The 22,526-nt window shown below is 37.2% G+C and overlaps 1 protein-coding gene across 3 annotated transcripts in view; it reads right to left on the reverse strand.

The window, feature by feature from the left end:
• Positions 1-779: 779 nt before the first annotated feature.
• Itprid2 (ITPR interacting domain containing 2) overlaps positions 780-22,526 on the reverse strand; it is a 42,835-nt gene continuing 21,088 nt past the window's right edge. For 2 of the 3 annotated variants that reach the window (XM_048345140.1, XM_048345139.1), the window contains exons 10-18: positions 20,498-20,586; positions 18,232-19,437; positions 16,306-16,383; positions 15,845-15,972; positions 15,299-15,449; positions 13,982-14,047; positions 12,684-13,145; positions 2,755-2,875; positions 780-1,924 (exon numbers count right to left, since the gene is read on the reverse strand). In XM_048345140.1, coding sequence (XP_048201097.1) covers positions 2,768-2,875; positions 12,684-13,145; positions 13,982-14,047; positions 15,299-15,449; positions 15,845-15,972; positions 16,306-16,383; positions 18,232-19,437; positions 20,498-20,586 — 2,288 coding nt within the window. In that variant the 3' untranslated portion in view covers positions 780-1,924; positions 2,755-2,767. The remainder of the gene's footprint in view (positions 1,925-2,754; positions 2,876-12,683; positions 13,146-13,981; positions 14,048-15,298; positions 15,450-15,844; positions 15,973-16,305; positions 16,384-18,231; positions 19,438-20,497; positions 20,587-22,526) is intronic. The other variant, XM_048345141.1, reaches the window with a different exon arrangement.

The following is a 22,526-nucleotide window of genomic DNA, read 5'->3' on the forward strand; positions in this document are numbered from 1 at the left end:
TCCTTGGTAAAGATTTTTTTTGACCACCTCAATTCATAATCTCTCAAATCAACATCCCTAAACATTCCTCTAAACTAAAAGATGTCTAATCTATTGTTTTGATAGTTAAATTCTAAGTTTGATAGCCAAATTCTGAGAATTTTTAAATTTTTATATTTTATTCTTCTCTATTTTTTTATTTAATTTTATTGTCATGGTGATGTACAGAGGGTTTAGTTATATAAGTAGGGTAGTGAGTACATTTCTTGTCAAACTTGTTACCCCTCCCTCATTTTTCTCCAACTTTCCTTCCTCCACAATCCCCCAGGTTGTACAGTTAATTTCCAACATATTGTCTTGTAAGAAACTTGTAATGCTGTAAAAGTGTATAAAAATCTGACAGTTAATTTTTGATGCCTGTATTACTATTAAAATTGTGTGTTTGTTGTGTGTGTTTCCTTGCTGTTAGAATGAACTGCTTAAATTACTGAATAATTAGGGCAAAGATTAAGATGATGTTTGAATATGTTCTTTAGAGTTTAACAGTATATTTTAAGGAAAGATTTGTTTTAAATAAAAATCTTCATAACCACAGATTAGCTAAGATGCTTCACCGTATACCCTGGAAGGATGGTTTAGGTTGAATTTGCACTTTCAATAGCATGATAGAAGCTAGTCCAGGGGAAAGAGAATTGACATGGTAGGTTCTATGTTGCAGTTCCTTTCAGACCTTACTTGTCCCTCATCAGATCTATTCCAAATTGCTCATGCTGCAGTTAAAGAAAAGAAGTCATCAACACTTTAGGCAAAATAAATACTTTATTATTTTAATATTCTTTTAGAAATCAGCCTTTGTGTGATATTTCAAACATTTATAAACCTTTTCGATATTTTTTTGAAGAAGACTGTTAACATCTCAACCATTGTTGATTAAAGTTTCACACACAAATAAACATAATACAGTTGAAAATTATATATGCTTAAAAGAATAATTCTAATGACATTGGTGGCTACTTTACACATTTATTTGACACATGTAAAACCAAACAGGAAACCATTCTCCTTCTTCTGTAACAATGAAAATCTCACTGATTAAAACTGAATGAAAATGATTTATGTACGAAGAGAACAAATCTAAAGTATTTCCATTTCGAAAAACCAAATACCAGCTTATTCATTTCTATCCATTCAAGTCATAGGGCCCATTATTGTGACAACAGTATACTAGTTACTCTAAAAGAGAGAAGAAACATCTCCTTATAAGAAGTTTCAACAATTCAAAAGTACATAGTGTTGAACATAAGGCACATTTCCAAAAGAAAATACTACATAAGCTATAATAAAATTCCATTTGTTTTGGGTAAAGAAACAAGGCTTACAGTGTAATAACATTAAGTAGTTGAAAGTAATCTTTCACAATTCTAACCTACTGCTACTCGTAGCCTCCTCGAGAATTAACAGCAATTTTTACAATAGAACAGGTTGACTTCTTGGAAGTGACAATCATTAACAGCAGTGGAGGGATAATCATTGGTTGCTTCAAGCTCTCAAAAATGAATCAGTTATTGCACAGTAAATACCTCATAGAGGTCAGTGTGGTAAGAAGCTAGTCTGAAGTAAATGGTATTTATAAGCTGGTTATGTCTGAAGTCTTCAAGTTTTATAATTGATTCTATATAGGGAAGCAAATGGAAATATTTGACATACAAATAAATATTATGCTTTTCAAACTGCTACACTTTTGATGGTTTAGAAAAGAACAATAGTCAGCAAAGTGCCTAAGTTTCTATGCACACTTTAAAAGATATGCAACAAAGAAATGCACACCGTGCACTGTGTACAGTAGCCCAGCTTAGCAGAAAGTATCTTCCAGAGTACAGATAACACCTCCACCAGTGTATAACATCCAAAACTCCATTACACAGCTAAGAGGATCCATGATAATCTTGAAAAGGAAACAAAAATCTATGTTAAACTCTTCTCAAACACTACCCTTAAAATTCTTTAAGATAATAAGGATATCATTTGTGTGTGTGTGTGTGTGTGTGTGTGTGTGTACACATGTGAGTGTATATGTCACATATAAACACTGGATCTTCTTGTAGTTGCTATACATTTTTTTCAGTATTTCTTTTATCTTTGGCTTTTAAAAAGAAATCTTATTAGCTGTTTTATGACATAGTTTACTATACTCTTATTTTCCACAGCTAACATAATATATCAAACTGTTAAATTACATTTTTGTTTCTCACACACATTATATCAAGTGGATATCTTTAGCTCTAGTAAAAATATTATGACATAATTTGTGAAATGTAATTTAGAGCTAAGAGATAAAGTAAAACTACTTTCAGTAAGCAAATAACAAAATTATTTTTAAATAAGTTATGATTACAATTAGATTTCAGCATCTATTTCTTTAAAACTCAAAAGTAATTTAAAGAGGCACCAAGAAACTGTGATTCTCAAAATCTGATTTCACCAATTGTATACCTGAAATGCCATCATAACCAATGGAATCAAAGATTCAGATCTGAACACCTAAGATAAGCATTTATTTACTACTCTGAAATTTTACTGAGAACAATATAGATAATTCTATGGATGGAAATATTCGACTTAGTTACATTTTAAATGAAGTTGTGTAAATGTTTCACATTCTTGAATAACATTATATATATATATTGCAAAAAATTTAGCTAAATAAACAGAATTATGTACTAAGAAAATCAAGTGCTCATTTATACTTAGCAAAAGAAAATTGGACAAATTTACCTCTAAGTTCCACTTAATGACTGTCTTGCTTATTAGAAGTAGATGCTTTACTTGAAGATACTGCTGCTAGAAGTCCGCTTACTATTTCCCGTCGAATTTCCCCAACAATAGATTCCTTAATCTGTAATGGAAAGAGGAAAATAGGCATTTAACAATTAATATAATCCATTTTTTATATATTCATAAAACTATGTATAGCATTTATCTCCTGCAATCAGCTAAACCAGAGAAAAGTATAATCTTCACGTTACTGTCCAAATAACACAAGAGGAGTAGGAATCAAATCCATCTACTTCTCCTCAAACCCAGAATGCATTGTGAGGGTTGGCTTAGCTAGATCAGCTAACTACATTATAAAACAGTACAACTCCTAGGGCTAGACCACCATAAAGCATTATTTCATGTAGATTGAACAAGTTCTAGTCAATATCTCACTTCATGGCACAAAATCACCTGGAAGGATTGGTTAAATGTGAGGTTCCTTTCCTGTTTTTTATATTGATATCTGCCTCTGTAAAGAGACCAGCAGGGTACTGCTGCTTGCTTTCCTGCTTAAAACAAAACCAGGAGCAAAATGATACCTCTTAGCATCAACAGAAATTGCAAGATATCTATTCTAATCTAATATATACATTTTGAATAGAAAGAGTAAATTATTATTTGCTAAATTTCATTTAAACATGAAAAACAGCCTCAAAACAACTATAAACTTGAAAGAAACTTAGTGTGATGGTTTGTTTGGCTTCAGATAAGATGTATGCCCTACTTTATTACTGAGAAAGGAGAATTTTGATTAGGACTTTCTTCTCCAGATGTCTGAGAATGACATAAGCCTATCCCCTCCCCCTTTCTCTCTAATAATACAGCATGGCCTCCAAATAGCCTTTTGTGAAGGCTTGTACATTTCCTAAAACAAACTGATAATGTGTTCCCAAATTAGCACTTGGGATACTTTCAACCAGCTTTTAAAAATTCTGTGTTTCTGGTTTCCTGTCAGCTTGCTCTATTTCATAAAATGTTCCTAAGTACATCTTGAGCACATCTCAAGTAAAGCCTTGCCAAAAATGGCTCTGTATTCATCATTGATACAAAATGCGTACATAAAACTGGTACAGTTGCTCATAGAAACAGAATGTTCCTTAACTATCAACCAACCATCAGTACAGGCACGTATCTCAAAAATTGTAAGCTCATCGTCATTTTAACTTCTATTGATATTCTAAACTTTAAAGTTTTTGAAGTTCATAGCACTTTAGATTCATTTCTTCAATGAATGTGTTAGACACAAACAGGAAACCAGAATCCTTCTGCCAGAACACAGAAGCACAAACACCATGTGTGAAAACAGAACCACAGCTAATCCTCACTTGCAAGAAGAGTACTGCAATCCTCACAGTGATGCTGTCAAGACAACAAGATGACTTTATTACATCTCTGTGCACTTTATCATTCAAAGCACAAACTAGCCAAAAATGTATTCTTCAAAAATCTAACATGTAGTCTCACTTTTGAGGAACACAAATATTACCAGTATAAAGCACAACAGATTCTCTAAGTGGTGAGCAGGGTGGCATACTGAGGGAAAGCTGAGAAAGGAAGATCACCTGGGGCCTAGAGTTGAGTCCATCATGGGGAGCTAAGCAAGACTATGACTAAAAAACAGGAACCAAAACTAAAGCAAAACACAAAGAATCTCTGCCTCTGAACAAGTTATAATTCAGATACAAAAAATTGTCTCATCAAATGTTACAAACAAATTTATTCATTCACTAATGAAATAAGAACAGAATAAACTATGAATTTTGAAAGTGAGAGTCTAGTATGTGTTAGAAAAAAAGATAATTCTCAGAAAATGGGCAAGTTTAAATTGTAGTTCATGAAGACTATTTCACATGAAAATGAAGATATAAAAACATTTGATACAAAAGCATCCTGAGTAAAAATCCTCCATTCTATGGGTTTTCTAATTATCTTGCTAGCTATGTTCCACCAGACAAGGGCCTCACATCTAGATTATATATAAAACCCCCAAATTTTAATCCCCTCAAAATAAGCCTTCATAGAAACAACAACCCAATTAATAAATGGGTGACATCTGACAAGAAGAAGAAAGGCCAATAGAACCATGAAGAAATGTTCAACACCGATGGCTATACAAGAAATGTGAATCGAAACAGCAATGAGATTCCACCTCACCTCAGTTAGCATGGCCATTATCAAGAAAACTTACAATAAAAGATGCTGGTGGGGATGTAGCCAAAAGGGAACTCTACTGCACTGTTAGTGGGAATGTAAACTTGTTCATCCATTCTGGAAAGCAATATGGAGGTTCCTCAAATGAGTAAACAGAGCTTCCATATGATCTAGAAATCTCACTCCTGAGCATTTATCCAACAGAACACAAGGCCACACTAAAGCTACCAGAACAATCATGTTCACTGAAGCATTGTTTATCTTGCCAAGATATGGAGTCAATCCATTTGTCCTCTCAGTGGACAAATGGATCAAGAAAATGTGGTACATATATACACAATGGAGTTCCAAACTTCCATGAGAAAGAATGATATTGTACCATTCATAAAGAAATGGAAAGACTTGGAAAAAATTATATTAAGCGAAGTAAGCCCAACCCAAAGAAACATAGTTTGCATGGTTTCCCTCACTTGTAACTAGAAAGTGCCTATAAAGCTACAAGTAAACACACTAGATGGTAAAAGACAAAAATACACTTGGACATTATAAATTATACAGGACTGTAGACATTCACACAGGTAGACCAAAGGAGGTCACTCTTAGGAGAGGATCAAAAAAGTTCAATAGCTATGGGCATAAGATTACATAAAATTATTGTTACAGAAATGAATGCCAAGAAATGGAAACAAGTTTTATGTTATTTTGCTTCTTGATTGTTATTGTTTTTGTCACTATTTTTTATTTCTGCACCTTTTATTTTGTATGTAAGTCTATTTGTTTGGGGGAGGATGAGAGGGAGCACTGAAATAGTGTAACAAAGGGTGAACAAGTACAGCAGTAATACTCACTAAACACTGTACAACTTGTGGTGAAGGGAGAACAGGGGGGAAAACTTGGAAGAAAATGAGGGAAGAGGTGATACTGTTTGAAAAGAAATATACTCATTATTTGACTCATATAACTGTAATGTCTCTGCATATCACCTTTACAATAACAATTTTTAACAAATCTAAAAAGAGAGAGAGGATGTAAAATGTAGACTGACTAACAAGCCGGTTTCTTCTAAGTAGAACGAAGTACAAACAGAAGGACATCAAGTGGAAATTGTGCAGTGAACTACTTTAGGAAGAGACTGGATCTTATTTATCAATAAATTTGCGCTCAAAGTGTTTGTATAAAGGAATAAGAGAGAAGGTAGCCTAAGTGAGTGAGAGAGATGACATTACACTCACAAAGTATAAAAACAACTCAGTGCAAACTAGTACTGAAAATGACAAAATGCCATTAAATTTTTGTTTTAACAAAAAATACATAGAAGTAAATATTGTACACTCCTATGCCCTCTTTCTGAAGTTTGCAAGTCTCCCGTACTACAGAAAGACTGGAAGGATACAAATGATAAAACAATTAGGTTAGGTGGCAAGAGAGGATGCACAGTTCCTCAAAGTGGATTAGGCTGAAGACATACTCCCTCAGACTAAGGAAAGAACTGGCCACACATGCTGAATGCAACTGTGAATGCAAGTGTCAGGTGGATACTATGCATCTACTGAATGTCTCCTGCATAGCAGCCACTACTGCAAATGATTTCTAAGTGAAATTTCAATCAGAATACATGACAAGCATATATACTGAGATGTAAATCAAGTTCAGGAACTTCAATGAACATAGAACATGGGACAATCTTTATTACTGGCTCACATTTAATTTTGTTAAATTTTCTTCGATGGGAACATGTTCATTTATTCTATTACCTCATTTATTTATCTATACAAATATTCACATTTAAAATTTAACTAAACAAGCTAGATGCAGGTGGCTTACACTTGTAATTCTAGCTACTAAGGAGCTGAGAGATATGATAGACCACGATTTGCCCAGTTTGGCTCAAAGCATGTTTCAAGTGCTAAGAGTAAAAGAAGTACCAGCAGAAGTCACACTATTAGGCCTTGAATTTAAGCCCCAGTACCAGAGAGAGAGAGAGAGAGAGAGAGAGAGAGAGAGAGAGAGAGAGAGAGAGAGAGAGAGAGAGAGAGAGAGAACTATAATCTGCTTTTAAGGGTACTTGACTAGATGCATCACAGATGACTTGGGATGACTTTTTTTTTTCAGTCATGGTGCTTGGACTCAGGGCCTGGGCACTGTCTTGGGATGAATTTTATGATGAGACTTTTTTCCCCTACTAAATCTGGGCAGAAAAAGATGTATCTTTAATCTGACAAAATTAAAAATTGTGTGCTAAGTAATTTGTCTGAAAGGACTTTGTTCAACGCCTTTGGTTAAAAGTTAAACTCTTCTTTGTTAACTCATCACAAACAAAGAAAGTACTCTTTTTAGAAACCTTGCTGGGGTGCATGCAATGTTGGAGACAAAGGGGTGACAGATATCATTGTTTTCATGCACCCATGAGTTCAGTAAGAAAACTTCCCTGAGAGTGCCTGACAAACATGCTTAATCTTCAGCCACAACTGTTCAGTGCAAGATTAAATCTTGCTTTCTAAATAGAGCTTTGTGTTAAGAGGGCCTGGAGTTCAGAATGTACTGGAAAAACAGAATAAAATTTAATTATATTTACATCAGGTACATGCCCATTTAAGTAAAAAGATTACCAATTAGAAAAACAATAAAGATAAATTTGAATTTTAAAATTATCAATAAAATTCTTAATAAAAATGATGGTAACTGAGCTATTACCATAAATTATCTTTTAATTATAACCAGCACTGGACTAATAGTATGGACTTTTAAAACACTTCAACAAGTGTTTGTTTTCTTAAGTACATGGATATTCCTCTTTGCCTTGTGTGATCTATGTATTTTTCTTGGAAAGTCCTCCTTTGTAGACACTAAGACTAAATGAGCAGGGCTGGGAATATGGCCTAGTGGCAAGAGCGCTTGCTTTGTATACCTGAAAGCCCTGGGTTTGATTCCCCAGCCCACATATATAGAAAACGGCCAGAAGTGGCGCTGTGGCTCAAGTGGCAGAGTGCTAGCCTTGAGCAAAAGGAAGCCAGGGACAGTGCTCAGGGCCTGAGTTCAAGGCCCAGGACTGGCCACAAAAAAAAAAAAAAAGACTAAATGAGCAGCCTCTAAACTATGGGCCACATCTCAACTGAGTAGTTTCTAGGTAACAGATTTAGTAACAAATTCTAAAAAGAATCTTCAAACATTTGCCTTGCATGCCAATTTAAATGTCTGCAAAATATAACATCTTTCATATTTAATGGGAAGTTTTTATAAATGATTAATCTCTCTAGGACCAACGCAGCATAATGGGAACAAATAACTTTCTCTAAGGTATGCTCTATTGGCCAGAGAATTAATGTCTGTTCTAAAAGTGAATGCTTTAGCCCTATGAAATTACTTACAGTATATGTCTGGCCATTTGCAATTTTAAACATAAGGACTCAAGCATACAGTAAGAGAGTACTTGTGCCAAAGAGCAACTTAAAGACAAGTTTCCAAGAAAACTTCCAAAGCAAAGAAAGTTAAAGGTAACAAAAATAACATAGAAACAGCAAGTCAAAAGATGAACTAATGCAACAATGATACAATTTAACACTAAGTTGGATATGAACCTTACAACTTGGGGGAAAGGGAGTAGGGAGGGGTAACTGGGAGAGAAGGAGGGATGGGGTAACAGTGCTTAAAAGCAAATGTAATCATTACCTTACTTATGTAACTGTAACCCCCCTGCTCATCATCTTCTCAATAAAGATATTTTTTAATGTATAACATTTCTTTTACAGAAAAGAAAGTTACTTTAAAATCTACTTCCTCAGTTACCAGAACCTACTTTCCCTCTGTGGGAAGAAGAAAAGTGCTGTACAAGCACAGATTTTTCAGGAACACATCTATCATCTGTATATGCAGAGCAGACTGTATCTGCTTTGAAGGTATTTCCACGCTTATGTCATGCAGCCATAAATAATGGCATCAGATACATATGAACTGACCTGTGGAGTCAAGATGAGTGTCCATGGCTACTTTGAGGGAGCATTCTGGCTTGCCACCACCATTCCTGACCTATCGCCACTAGATGTTTAGTCTATGTTTCAAATCCATTTTCAGTACACTAAATTCCCATCACTAATTACATTGGGAATACACAGTTTAAAGACACAGAGGCAATGATTGATTTCTCTGTTTCATTTTAATTTTTCTACTTTCTAAATTCCTAGTTCTTAAATGTTTCTCAAAGATTGGGAATCTGAAGGCATGGTATCAGAAATATTGCAGTTCTCACATTTTGGAACATTTGCATAGACTTTAATGCAAAATATGAAATGGTCTTACATCTGTAGTCCAGGCTGGCTTTGAAATTGAACCCTTTCTGCCTCAATCTCTGCAGTACTGGATTATAGACATGTACCACCATACTTGTTGAGAAAACAATATTATTTTCTTTTGCTGTGACATTGGAGTTCCAGTCCAGAGCCTACACATGTAAGGCAAGCACTCTCCCACTGAGCAATATCTTCAGTCTTGCATGAAACTGTATGACAGGCCTGCTAAATGCTTTGCTGTGTTCCTAATCAATTGACTCTTGAGGTAATCTTGTTTACACTCCTGAGCAATCTTATGCTTGAGGATTTTGATTTTTAAATGTATTTTTCTTTTATCTTTCATAACAGTTATTTAGCAATTTATAAAGTGAGGTATTTTGTTGCTTCTTTTGTTTTAGCAGTGCTGAAAACACAATAAAAATCTGAACGAGGGGCTGGGGATATGGCCTAGTGGCGAGAGAGCTTGCCTCGTATACATGAGGCCCTGGGTTCGATTCCCTAGCACCACATATACAGAAAACGGCCAGAAGTGGCGCTGTGGCTCAAGTGGCAGAGTGCTAGCCTTGAGCAAAAAGGAAGCCAGGGACAGTGCTCAGGCCCTGAGTCCAAGGCCCAGGACTGGCAAAAAAAAAAAAAAAAAATCTGAACGAGGACTTCACAAAAGTATGCCCCTGCTGTTGAGCTACACCCAACCATCTAAAATGATTATTTTTCAATGTATAGGATATGGTTTTTAAAGAATGGAGGGTATTTTATCAGGAGCATGAGACAGGTGTAAAATTCCATTGTGTATATGTACCACATTTTCCTGATCCATTCGTCTACTGAGGGGCATCTGGGTTCGTTCCATATTTTAGCTATGACAAATTGTGCTGCGATGAACATTGTTGTGCTGGTGGCTTTAGTGTGTTCTTGTTTGTGGTCTTTTGGGTAGATACCCAAGTGTGGGGCTGCTGGGTCATAGGGTAGCTCTATGTTTAGCCTTCTGAGGAATCTCCATACCACTTTCCAGAGTGGATGAACCAGTTTACACTCCCACCAACAATGAAGTAGGGTTCCCTTTTGGCCACATCCCCTCCAACAATTGTTATTGTTAGTTTTCTTGATAAATGACATTCTTACTGGGGTGAGATGGAATCTCAATGTTGTTTTGATTTGCATTTCTTTTATGGCCAGTGATGTAGAGCACTTTTTCATATGTCTCTTGGCCATTCTCATTTCCTCATCAGATAAGTCTCTTTAATTCTTTAGCCCACTTGTTGAGGGGGCTGTTGGTTCTTTGTGGTTTTGTTTTGTAGGAATTTAATTTTTTTAGTTCTGCATATATTTTAGATATGAGGCCTTTGTTGGTTGTATGGCCAGTAAAGATCTTTTCCCAATCTGTGGGCTTTCTGTTTATCTTGGGAGCTATGTGCTTTGCCCTGCAAAGCTCTGCAGTTTGATGCAGTCCCATTTGTCCATCCTTTCTTTGATTTGTAGCATTTCTAGGTCTTTGGTAAGGAAGTTCTGTCCTGTGCCAAGGAGCCCAAGTGTTCTTCTACTCCTTTTTTTAGTGTTTTCATGGCATCTGTTTTAATTTTGAGGTTTTTGATCCATTTTGAATTGATTTTGGTGCAGGGTGATATATAAGTCTAGTTTTATTGCCCCATTCATAAGGAAATGGAAGGACTTGGAAAAAAATTATACTAAGTGAATTGAGCCAGAGCCAAAGAAACATGGACTCTATGGTCTTCCTCACAGGGAATAATTAGCATAGGTTTAGGGTAGTCACAGCAGAGAATCACAAGAGCCTAATAGCTATGCCCCTATGAATGCGTAAGATAATGCTAAGTGAAATGAACTCCATGTTATGGAAACGAGTGATATATCACTGTTGTAATTATTTTCAACATGCCATGTGAAACCTTAGCTTCTATTGTTGATGATCCTCTTGTATCCCCTTCCTGTGGTTGTACCTGCATTATCACTGTATCTTATCTGAGTACATTGGAAACTGTATACACTGGTATTAGAACTAGGAAAGTGAAAGGGAATACCAAAATCAAGAGACACAGGACAAAAAGACAAACAACTACAAAAGCAATACTTGCAAAAATGTTTGGTGTAAACCATCTAAACAACTCATGGGAGGAGAGAGAAAGGGGAAGGGGGAAATGAGGAGGAGGTAACAAACAGAACAAGAAATGTATCCAATGCCTCACGTATGAAACTGTACCCTCTCTGTACATCACTTTGACAATAAATGAGAAAAAAATCAACATGAATCATTTCACCTGGTGTACTCTACTAGCTTTTGAAACAAAAAGAATAGTGTGATTTGTCAAAGTTATCTATAGAGCTCTACTTTTTAAAATGACGTATACTATTATTCTTATTAACTGAACTCCTTCCCAAAAACAGTGCTATGGTTTAAATTTAAAGTATGTGAAAGGCCCATGTGCTGAAGGCTTGGCCCCAATACAACTATGTTCAGAGATGAAACTTCTGGGAAGTGACTGGATCCCAGGATCTCTGATTTCAATAACAGGTTAACTGATTGATGAGGGAATAATTTCATGGGCTTCTGAGAGGTGATGGAAACTTAAAAGGCGGCACTTAGTTGGGAAGAGTGGGTACTTGAGGACATACTCTCACAGATATAATTTGTCTTTCTTCCCTGTCCTTCTGTTCACTTGCCATGAGATTGACAGCTCTGCTACATCATGCCCTCTACACCTCACCACAGGCCCAGAAATAATGGAGTCATGTGACTATAAACTGAAAAACCTGAAACCATGAGCCAAAATAAACCTTTCTTCCTTTAGGATGTTTTATTCAGTGATAGAAATACTAACACAAACAGTAATTATACACATTTACCCTGTTATCCTTTGCTGACTACTAGCTTTCATTGTAAGGTTTTGTAGTCCTTTTCGCCTCTAATTGTGGTTAATGATTCTTATGTTGTTAAAATCCAGGGCAAACCATCTTTTCATATAGTATTTCAATCTATACTCATAAAGCTTCCATACTTCCCCAACCACAAAAGTAAATAGTTTGTCAAGTTCTTTAAACTTACTAAAATCACATCACCATTTTCTCATGCCAACTGAAATATTAAATAATAGCTTATAAGTTTGGAAGAAATAAAAACTGTAATCCTCATTCTACACATGTAGGAATGAGAGGTTCAAATATTCTGTCACATGTTTATCTACTTCAAACCTTATGAACACCTTTATCATCACAGTGAGTGCAGAGTTGAAATTATTTCACAGTGAAGTATGAAACTTACAAAAGTGCCATTACAAATATATCAACAGATATGAAGCAGATCAATGGGAAAGTTATTATGGAAGCTCTCTGAAAATTACTGAATACTGTGTATCAGAGAATCTTACCAATAGTTGATGTTCAGATACAGTCCTCTATAACACCTATGCAAATGAGGTAAATGCAGATTTCACTCACCTCCCGTATGACTTGCTGCAACTCATCTTCCTCCTCCACATTCCTATGCATTTCCTCAGCAGCTGGCATTAGTGGGACATTCCCTTGATCTTCTAACTTGGAGTTAGGTCCTACAAGATGTGAGGCTTCTTCAGCTGCTCCAGCATCCTCAGAACTTTCCACATCGGGAGGTGTATGCACAGAGCCTGTTCTAGAAGGAGCAGTTGGGGTCAGAGCCACTGATGCTCGGAACACTTTCTTCCTGGCTAAGTGGGCCCTGGGTCTGTTCCCCAAGTCACCAGAAGGCATTCCAGTTCTTCTGTTGGCATGAGAGGGACTAGAACATACAGAAGATGATTCTGACGTTGCTTGGGAGAAAACCGATTCTGAACTTTCTCCAGGAGGAATTTCAAATCCCATTTCCCTCATTCCCAAACCCAATTCAGTCTTCAGGTATGACTGTTCTTGGATCAGTTCAGTGACCTAGAGATCAGAAAAATATTGTTAGTCTTGTCTTTTGGAATTAAGATTTGCAATAACAATGCATGGGTTAAGCTCCTAGCTGTTATTACTGCCAAAAATCTCCTTCATTAACTTAGTAACTATACAATCGTATTTATAAAAGCAGTAGATTTAAATACACAAGAAGCTCAAACTATAAAATGAGTAAGAAAAACATATAGTGGAATGCAATTTTACTTGTTACCACATGGTGTCCAAATTGTTTGTGAGAAAGAGAAACTAATAAAAAAAGTAAGTAGTTACTCATAATGCTTTGCTCTCAAATGAACTAATTTATCTAAGCTTTTAATAAATAACCAAGATTTTGTTCAAAATGCAGTCATTGTATAGAAACTATCTAAAGGATTAGATCTGGATTTCCTTTTGAGTATAAATTATTTTTGTTGCACAGCATATTATCTCCTCTTCCTTGAGGTAATAAATATAAATCAGTACTCCAATTAAGCTTGTATTGTAGTAAGTTTATGATGGCTATGGACTTCAGAAGTGGTCCTTTCACTGCCCGCCCACCTTTGAGTACTGAGATTTGAACTCGGGGCCTCACAATCTTGCTTAGGTTATTCTGCTGAAGACACACTACCACTTGAGCCACACTTTCAAACCATGATCTTCAGGTCTCATCATTCTGACAGGATTACAGGTCTGAGCCACCAGTGACCAGCTGCAGCAATCTTTTAATGAATTTAGTATATGAAGTTCTATATTTAAAAGTCCTATATTTCATCCAAATAGAAAAACTTTCTATTTCTAAGATATGTATCATTTCCTTTCCCAGTGAATTAAGAGGAGAGGCTTACTGGTTCCATTACATTCAGAGGAGAAGTACAGGACAAGTTATCAGTACTCCTACTGCCACACATACCCTGCGGAGGTAAGAACATGGACATGCTTACATGGAGATATGTTTCTTCACACTGCAAGTACTCTATATTAAATTAACTGGTTTTCCCTGAAATAGTACTTCATATCACAAAGGTCATGTTCAGCTATCATGGAATCGTATGTGTTCATGTAAGTGAGGTCTGACACCACATGGTGCACAGAAAATATTCTGATGCTCTGTTCTCACCAGCACATATTTTTAAGAATGATGTATTGAACTACAGAGAACGATCTGAATTAATTATATAGAATACTAGTTGTATGTACGCATACATTCTTATTCTACACCACATATATGCATATGCGGTACATGTATATGCACATATACAATACATGTATTCTACAAAACCATGTGAAACAATTGAAAATAACATTCTACAAGTTGAAAAATTAAGACTGTAATGTTGAAGTTCAAACCTCATGGAAAAATATCTGATTTGTAATGAAAAGTATGTAAAATAAGGATGATGATTTTTTTTCAAATTTTTATTATCAAACTGATGTACAGAGAGGTTACAGTTTCACACGTTAGGCATTGGACAATTTTTGAGATAAGGTTCTCACTATGTGGTCTAGCTCAGGCAGGTCTCCAGCCTCATATTCTCCTGTACTAGCCTTCAAAGATCTGGGACTATGGCTGCTGTGCACAACCATGACCAGATAAATGATGCTTCTGTTATCTAGATTTTCACATGCTTTCTATAAAAAAAACTTCATGAGTCCTTAAAAAAAAATAAGCAAGCATAAGGAATAAGGAGTGTGGAGTGTAGTTAGAGGTAGAAGGTATGCTTAGCACTCAGCATACATGAGGCCCTATGTTCAAACACCATGACCACCAAAAGAAAAAAAAAAGCAAAATTAAGAATGGAAAACAATTGAAAGAAAAAGTTTACAGATGAGTCATTCATTTCAACACAAAAGGAGGGGGAAGAAAGAGTGAGATATATGTTTTTTGGAGTCACATACAGTGATTCCAATTTTCATTAGTCATACTTTATTTAATTCATTATTTTACTTTTGAAAACTCTGAAATTTTGCATTGATCTTTTTAGCACTTATTTCTGAATACACTAATTATTTGAAAAATGATCACAATTTGTACATAAAACTGATGTGTAAAGTTTCTTAAAACAATTATGCTTCCTTCTACTGCCATTAAAAACAATGGTGCAAATTACATTGAGCATTATAAACAAATCTAGAGAAAATTCCCTCAACCCAAGGTGGCATACCCCAAGTGCTGCAGAGCGGAAGGGTGAAGGTGCCCGCATGGCTCGGAGATGCTCATCCTGGCCCAGCAGACGCTCCTCAAGCTGCAGTTCCAAGTCCTGCAGTTCCATTCGGACAGAATTCCTCAAACTCTGTAGCTGATCAACTTCATACCTGTCAGTGTGGTGACAGACATAAAATTTGGAAAAAGCTGTTTGGGAGTTCTCACTCACAAAACTTTCTACAATTGCCATCAGTTACCAGAATGTACATTATATGATATTTAAGTTCACACAGTAGAAAGAGGTGCTACGAAAATGGGGGTTTGGTCCTTGAGCCTCTAACTATCCCACACATACTAGAAAGAGGCCTCCAAAGCTCATCATCAATGTACTAAGCACAGAAGGTGACAGCAAAACCCTGTGTGTCTCCTTCTCATCTACACTGGTTTCCAAAGAAAACACAGAACACAGAAGTAGAATTTAAACCTAATTTTTAAAAATCTAAGTTAAGAACTGTTTCTTAGAAGGAAAAACTCCAAGTTATGTAAGGAAACAATGAACTTTTACCTTTCCTCCTCTGTCATATGATGATAAACCATGGTTTGCTGACGCAGCATTGCCAATTCTAAATCCATCATTTGTGTTCGGAACAAATTCAGGCTCCGCCTCATTAACTGAAGCTCCTGAAAAGTATTCTAAAATGTAATGAGATAAAATTATATCTCTAGTCAGGAGCTGGTGGCTCATGCCTGTAATCCTAGCTATTCAGGAGGCTGAGATTGGAAGACTGTGGTTCAAAGCCAGCTCAAGCAGGGAAGTCCGTGAGACTCTTAACTCATTAACCACCAGAAAACTGTAAGTGGTGCTGTAGCTCAATTAGTAGAGCACTAGCCTTGAGCTCAAGAGCTCAGGGACAGCACCCAGACCCAGAGTTCAAGCCCCATGACCACCACCACCAACAACAATAGAAATTGTATCTCTAGATTATACCAAGTATTTGACAATACACAGGTTTAGGGAGAACTTACTTCATACAGAGGTAGAACAGATGACTTTGGAGTGCTATACGGAGGAGCAGATAGGTCAGGTCCTCTCATCATAGGGTACTTCAAGCAAAGAAAAGCAGGATTAAAAGCCAATAGCAATATGACTTAGCTCCAAGTTTACTCAAGTGTGAAGGAGAAATTTAAGGTTTTCCTACTGTAATCATGAAGTCTTGACACTGAAAACAGACGGAATCAGTCCCCAGTGCTACTGATTACTTTTTGCTACTGTGGGTTTAAGTTAATTGATTTGAGAGGAGAAAGAGGAAAAGGAATACATACAGCTCTTATCTATGTTTGACAGTTCTTCCCTTGACGAGTATGAAAGCAGAAGTGAAACTCAAAATGTATAAGTACTTCCAAATACCATAATCATATTAACAGTAACTAGTGATGTGGCTGGACAGCTAGACAAGTAACCACAGTTCACTGTCTTAGACATGTGCACACCTGCTACATGTCATGACTTTAACCAGTAAAGATACTGGCCTTCAAATGTTCTCACAAGGCAAGAATAAAAAAAGGTATAATAATAACAATAATGTTAATGGAGTGGATGCTCTAATGGAAACAACCAAAAATTCAGATTAGGTAAGTATTGAGATCTGAGCTGAGTTAGGATTTGGTTATGCAAAGGAAGGCCAGGATAGGTATTCTAGGTAAGAAAAAAATGAACCGGAAGAAAAAGAAGGAGAGACAAAGGGAAGGAGAAAGTGAAGGAGGAAGGGAAGGAGGAAGTGAGGGAGAGAGGGAAGAAGGGAAGGAAGGAGGAAGGGAAGAAAGATAGGAGGGAGAGAAGGTGGAAGGGTGGGAGGGAGGGAGGGAAGGAAGAAGGAAGGAAAGAATCTCCCTCCCCAATAAAGTGGCATGGGAGATCACCAGGAATGCACAACTATTTAGAGCCACAAGACAGGGTTGAGGGGACACCACAAAGTGTTCCGTACAGATCTTTATCAATGCACAACCTCTGAGAACCTTGATTTTTAGTTTTACTAAAACTTGCACCTGAGCAAGAAGGGTGAGACACTGATCAGCTGAGGTATTAGAAGGATATCCACAATGAGGAAGTCTATAAGTCTAAAAAGGTGCCAAGTGCTCAAGCCTCCGGAGAACATCCTCACAGAAAAAAAGGTTACTATCAGTCACAGCTAGAACTAGGGTTCTTAGGAAGAAGGAAAGGAGAAATACATGTACCCTGGTTAGACTACAGACCATTAGAAACAGATGTTGTAAGGATTAAACCCATGTTTAAAAGAAGGTATATCTTCACTATGATTTAGAAACTCACTACTCTCTGAATGTACTTCTAAAGTGGCTGACTTTCTACCATTTTATGTTGAATAAAAGGTAGCATGCACTTTCAATTCATACTTTACCTGATTCTCTTGGAGTAGTTTCAGTCTTTGAACCCATGGAAGTAGACTAATTCTGTACCAGGAAGCCAGCATCAGAGGTCAGTAGGTGAAGGGAAAGCTTAGTCACAGAGCTAGGAGCAGAATCAGCAGAATATGGTGCCACTGAAGCCAATGGGGAGAAAACTTAAGAGGAGGAAGAAGTGGTCAGCATGTCCAAATAGCAGAGAAAAGGACTAAGGACTCTGAGAGGAAATGCATTTTTAATAATAGATAGGAATTAAAATTTCTAGACTAAGAAAAAGACAAGGAGAGTCTGAAATAAAGTAAATACTGACTGAACAGGAAAAATCATCTAGGAAAGGAAGGAGATTCTGAGCACTTTCCTTTCTTCCCTGTTAAGTTACCTTTCCCCCCAAACAGAAGGAAAAGAGTACAAGAGAAGGGCAGGTATTGGTTAAGTTGAAGCATAAGGAAAAGAAGTTGAGGAAGCTTAGGCCTGATGGATTTTCAGTGAATAAGAGACACTCAGTTTTAAAAGGTCCAGTTTTCCTCCTACCTGTGAAAGATTCTGCAGTGAGTTTCTGATGTCATGCAGCACTCGTCGCAGCTGCATCTCTAAGGCAGAAGGAGGACTCGAGGAACATGCTCGGTATGGGTGGGCCGCATGTCTGTGAGAGTAAGGACATCCGAATGGGGAGGTGAAGGCACTACACATAGCACCGGATATGTTGGGGACACTGTGAGTGCTCAGAGTTCTCATGTGCTCACACAGCGGCCGCTCCTGCCACTCAGATTGCATAGAATGAAGGGAGCACGTGGACTGGGATATTGGTCCTGGAGCCAACAACCATGGACAAGAAGCAGTCCTCCCATGACGGCTCTGTTCCAATGGAGCCTCTTCACTCACAGGGACTTCTTTCTTCACAGATGATGGAGAGATGAAAATTGTGGATTTAACTAAAGACTGGCCATCATGCTCAGTCACTCCTTTCTCCAATTCCTGTTCCTCTTCTGGGGTGTACTTATAGGTGAAGGAAGGTGGGCTGCATCTAGTCTCTTTCCCTGGAGACAACCGGACATTGACAGAGGACACCACTCTGACAGGGCTCAATAAGGTGGTAGGTAAAGACTGAGACCTTCTTAGAGGATAGCCAGCTTTTGCAAGTAAGTACCTTTGTTTTAACAGATCTTTTGATTTTATCAGGCTACGTCCTACTCTTTGACTAGACAGACTGCAGACTTTCATTTGTGCTCTTTGCAAGGCTGTATTAACTCTGTCCACAGAAGAGGGGGGCATAGTTGTATCAGCAGAGCTGATGTCACTACATTTAGCTTCAATAGAAGCCAATGACTTCAGAATATGGTGTGTGGTGTACTGCGCAAACTCACATTCACTGCCTTTGTCGACATCACTTTCCCCGCTTGCATCCCTCAGGAGATCTCTATGTACTAGAGACAAATCCTCATCTACTTCCGTAATTTCAGGAATTGGAGCCCTTGGACTGGTGGACTGTTTGTCTTCTGTGTGCTCCACAGTCTCGCCCTGGGGGAGATCTTGGCTCTCTGACCTTCTTTCGTCAGTAAAGGGTGTTGCTTTCACTCTCCCCTTCTGAAGAGGGGTGATGGACTCCTCCTCTGACTCATTGAAATAAGGCTGGTCTTGTGCTGTTGGAGTAACAAGGTCTTCACCAAATGATGTGACTGTTGTCTCACTGTCACAACTGTCAGCACTACTTCCCATGGCTTGCAGGGATTCGTGGACCTGCAAAAGAATAGGTACAAGACAAAAGACAAAAGTGTCAGCATTAAAAAAATATCAAGTGGGTATATACACTCAAACTTTCACTGCCTACCTCCATGGCTGCACTCCTGGTGCCAATAAGAACACTTTTACTGCCTCTGATGAACAACCATGAACCACTCTCTAACTTGCTCAGAAAAGATTTCAGACATTTCTTTCCCTTAATTCTCCTTCAACACTCTCTTCTCCTTACAACAAGGACTTAGAGGGAATTGGACCATTGTCCTCTCACACCTATAGGCTTTTCTATCTCCGCCCATCACTACTGCCCCTCCACTCCAAAAGGAAATCATCGTGCTTTTTTGTTTCCTTTCTTTTCTCTTCCACATCTAAGGTTTGAACTCAGTTCCTCACACTCTAGCTTGACTAAATCCACTCATCACTGAAGCTTTACCACCATTTGATTCATGCTTTCACTTCTGGTATTGATTTTTGTTGTTGGGAGATAAATCTCTAGGATTTGTCTGACCAGGCTGGCTCTGAACCGCCATCTTCACATCTCAGCCTCCTAGTAGCTAGGATTATATGTGTGAGCCATTGGCTCATAAATACAGTAATGATCTTTACTGATGACACCAAATTAAATTATGAAGAATTTTATTAAAATATTCCACAAAATAGGGGCTGGAGATATGGCCTAGTGGCAAGAGTGCTTGCCTCGTATACATGAGGCCCTGGGTTCGATTCCCCAGCACCACATATACAGAAAATGGCCAGAAGTGGCGCTGTGGCTCAAGTGGCAGAGTGCTAGCCTTGAGCAAGAAAAAGCCAGGGACAGTGCTCAGGCCCTGAGTCCAAGCCCCAGGACTGGCAAAAAAAAAAAAAAAAAAAATCCACAAAATATAAAAGAATTGAAACCTAAAATCTATAGTCAAAGCATTAAATAACATCTATGTTCCATAAATTTCAGGCTTGTTATTTGAAAAATAAAGTTCAAGACAGTTTGAGACCTGAAATACATATGTTGAAAATTACTTTAAGACAGGAGTGTTACTGTGTCTATGACAGCAGGAAGTTTTACCTGGAGGTGATTCAGGGAGAGGCAGTCTGCAGGGTCTTCCGCGAAGCCACTGCTATCAGAGTGCTGACTTGCAGTGCGTAACAGATGATCTGTTGGTAAAGACCATGAAGCAGGCTTTGAGAAGGGCAGTATCATAATGGCTAAGATTTCCAGTAGATAAAAGACATACAACACTGATTGTTTCTTAGACAGTATGCACTGCTTGTAGTAGTCGACAATTCTTAGGAAGTAACAAGTTCCAGTAGAAACTAGATCATATTTTTCTATCAGATTCAGTTTTTAGTTAAGCTCTAATTGTAGTGTGTCTTGATAAATCCAATTACTGTCTTATCCTTAGAGGCAAATTAGCTGAAATAAAACTGTTTTAATAAAACATAGAAGTTTCAAAGTAAACCATTTACACTATACAAATCTGTAAAGATATTTAGGAAGTGACTAGGAATTTAAATATAGAACATATATATATATTACATATGCATCTTACTACTAAAAAAGAATAAAATTAAGACCAATAAACTAAATAATTTAAAATGCAGGGATATTTAAAACATTTCTGATGTTTCCACTGAGGCAATTTTGTTATGAAACAATTCTCATAACAACTGCCTAAAAGTCAAACAGACTTGATTAATATTTAACATAGTTCATATTATAAAACCTTCATTTTCTGCCACTAAACTCAAAAGCAACAGGCTACGAAAGTGTCCTTACCTAATTCATGTCCACTTGAGATCAAACTATAAATAAAGAACTAAATAAATGACTGAATAAGATCCCAAGTCAATTAAAATTTTACCTGAGTTGAAAGAAACTACATCCCACTCTAGCCTCAGATTTAATATGGAATGTAGTAATCATTTTCCATTAGAAATTTAGAATAGTCCAGTAATGTTACTTGATATTACTAAGATTGCATCATGAAATACAAGACGTTACTTCCTATTCTTGATAAAGCTAGGTAAACTGGAATAATTATGTTTCTGAATTGAAATAAATTGTTATCAGAACTAATTGGGCATTGTAGTAATTAGAAATTTATTTACACCTTAGGCCACAATGTGTTCCATGTCTATTTGCTTTAAGGCAGAAACCTTATTTATCCTTCATATTCCAGTATGTCAAAAAAGCTGACACTACAAATGTTTGCTGAATGAATCACTGACCACTATTTTCATAATGGAACAACAGAACTAAGGAGCCACAAAAATGATTTACAAATGAAAGTGCCTATCAGGTTGGGCAAGAAGCCACACACAGTACTGGGCTCTGACAAATACTTAAGAGGAAGGTCTGTGCCAGTTCCATTCACAGCTGTGTCCTCTCTGACATCACCCAAGTTGCGTGGTAGGGACTGTACTTAAATTTCCAGTGGCAGTGTGGGGCACTGTCATTCTTTCCAAAGAGGCCTTGTAAGTTTCTGCTTAAGTTAGCAGTAACTAACTTATCTGCTCTTCAAAATGGGATTGTGATTCTTCTGTCTCACTGTGCTACTTCAGTAGCTAAGTAGAATATAGGTAAAACTATTTTGTAAACTGTAAATCACACCAGGAGTGGTAGTACATAATCTCAGTACTAGAAGGCTGAAGCAGAAGGATCTCAGGTCAAAGACTAGTATGAACCATATAGTAGAACCCTATCTCCAAAAGTAAAAAGATAAAATAAGTCATATAAATAACAACTAGGCTCTTCAGGCATTTCTCTCTCTCTCTCTCTCTCTCTCTCTCTCTCTCTCTCTCTCTCTCTCTCTCTCTCTCACACACACACACACACACACACACACACACACACACAAAACAAACCAGTACTTTATAGAAAACAGTAAGAAGAATTACAATTCTGTTCAGAAGATACAAAGTATTATTTTTAAGTTACAATTAGGAAGTTGGAGGAAATGTTAAGTAGCACACAAATTGAAATCTGGAAACTTTGTTTAATATGGTAAGCAAACAAAAAGGCTGGTACTAGTAGCTCACCCTTGTAAGCCTGGCTACATAGGAGACTGAGACATAAGGATCATGGTTAAAAGCCA

Source organism: Perognathus longimembris, chromosome 4 (assembly GCF_023159225.1).
Source record: "Perognathus longimembris pacificus isolate PPM17 chromosome 4, ASM2315922v1, whole genome shotgun sequence".
Lineage (NCBI taxonomy): Eukaryota > Metazoa > Chordata > Mammalia > Rodentia > Heteromyidae > Perognathus > Perognathus longimembris.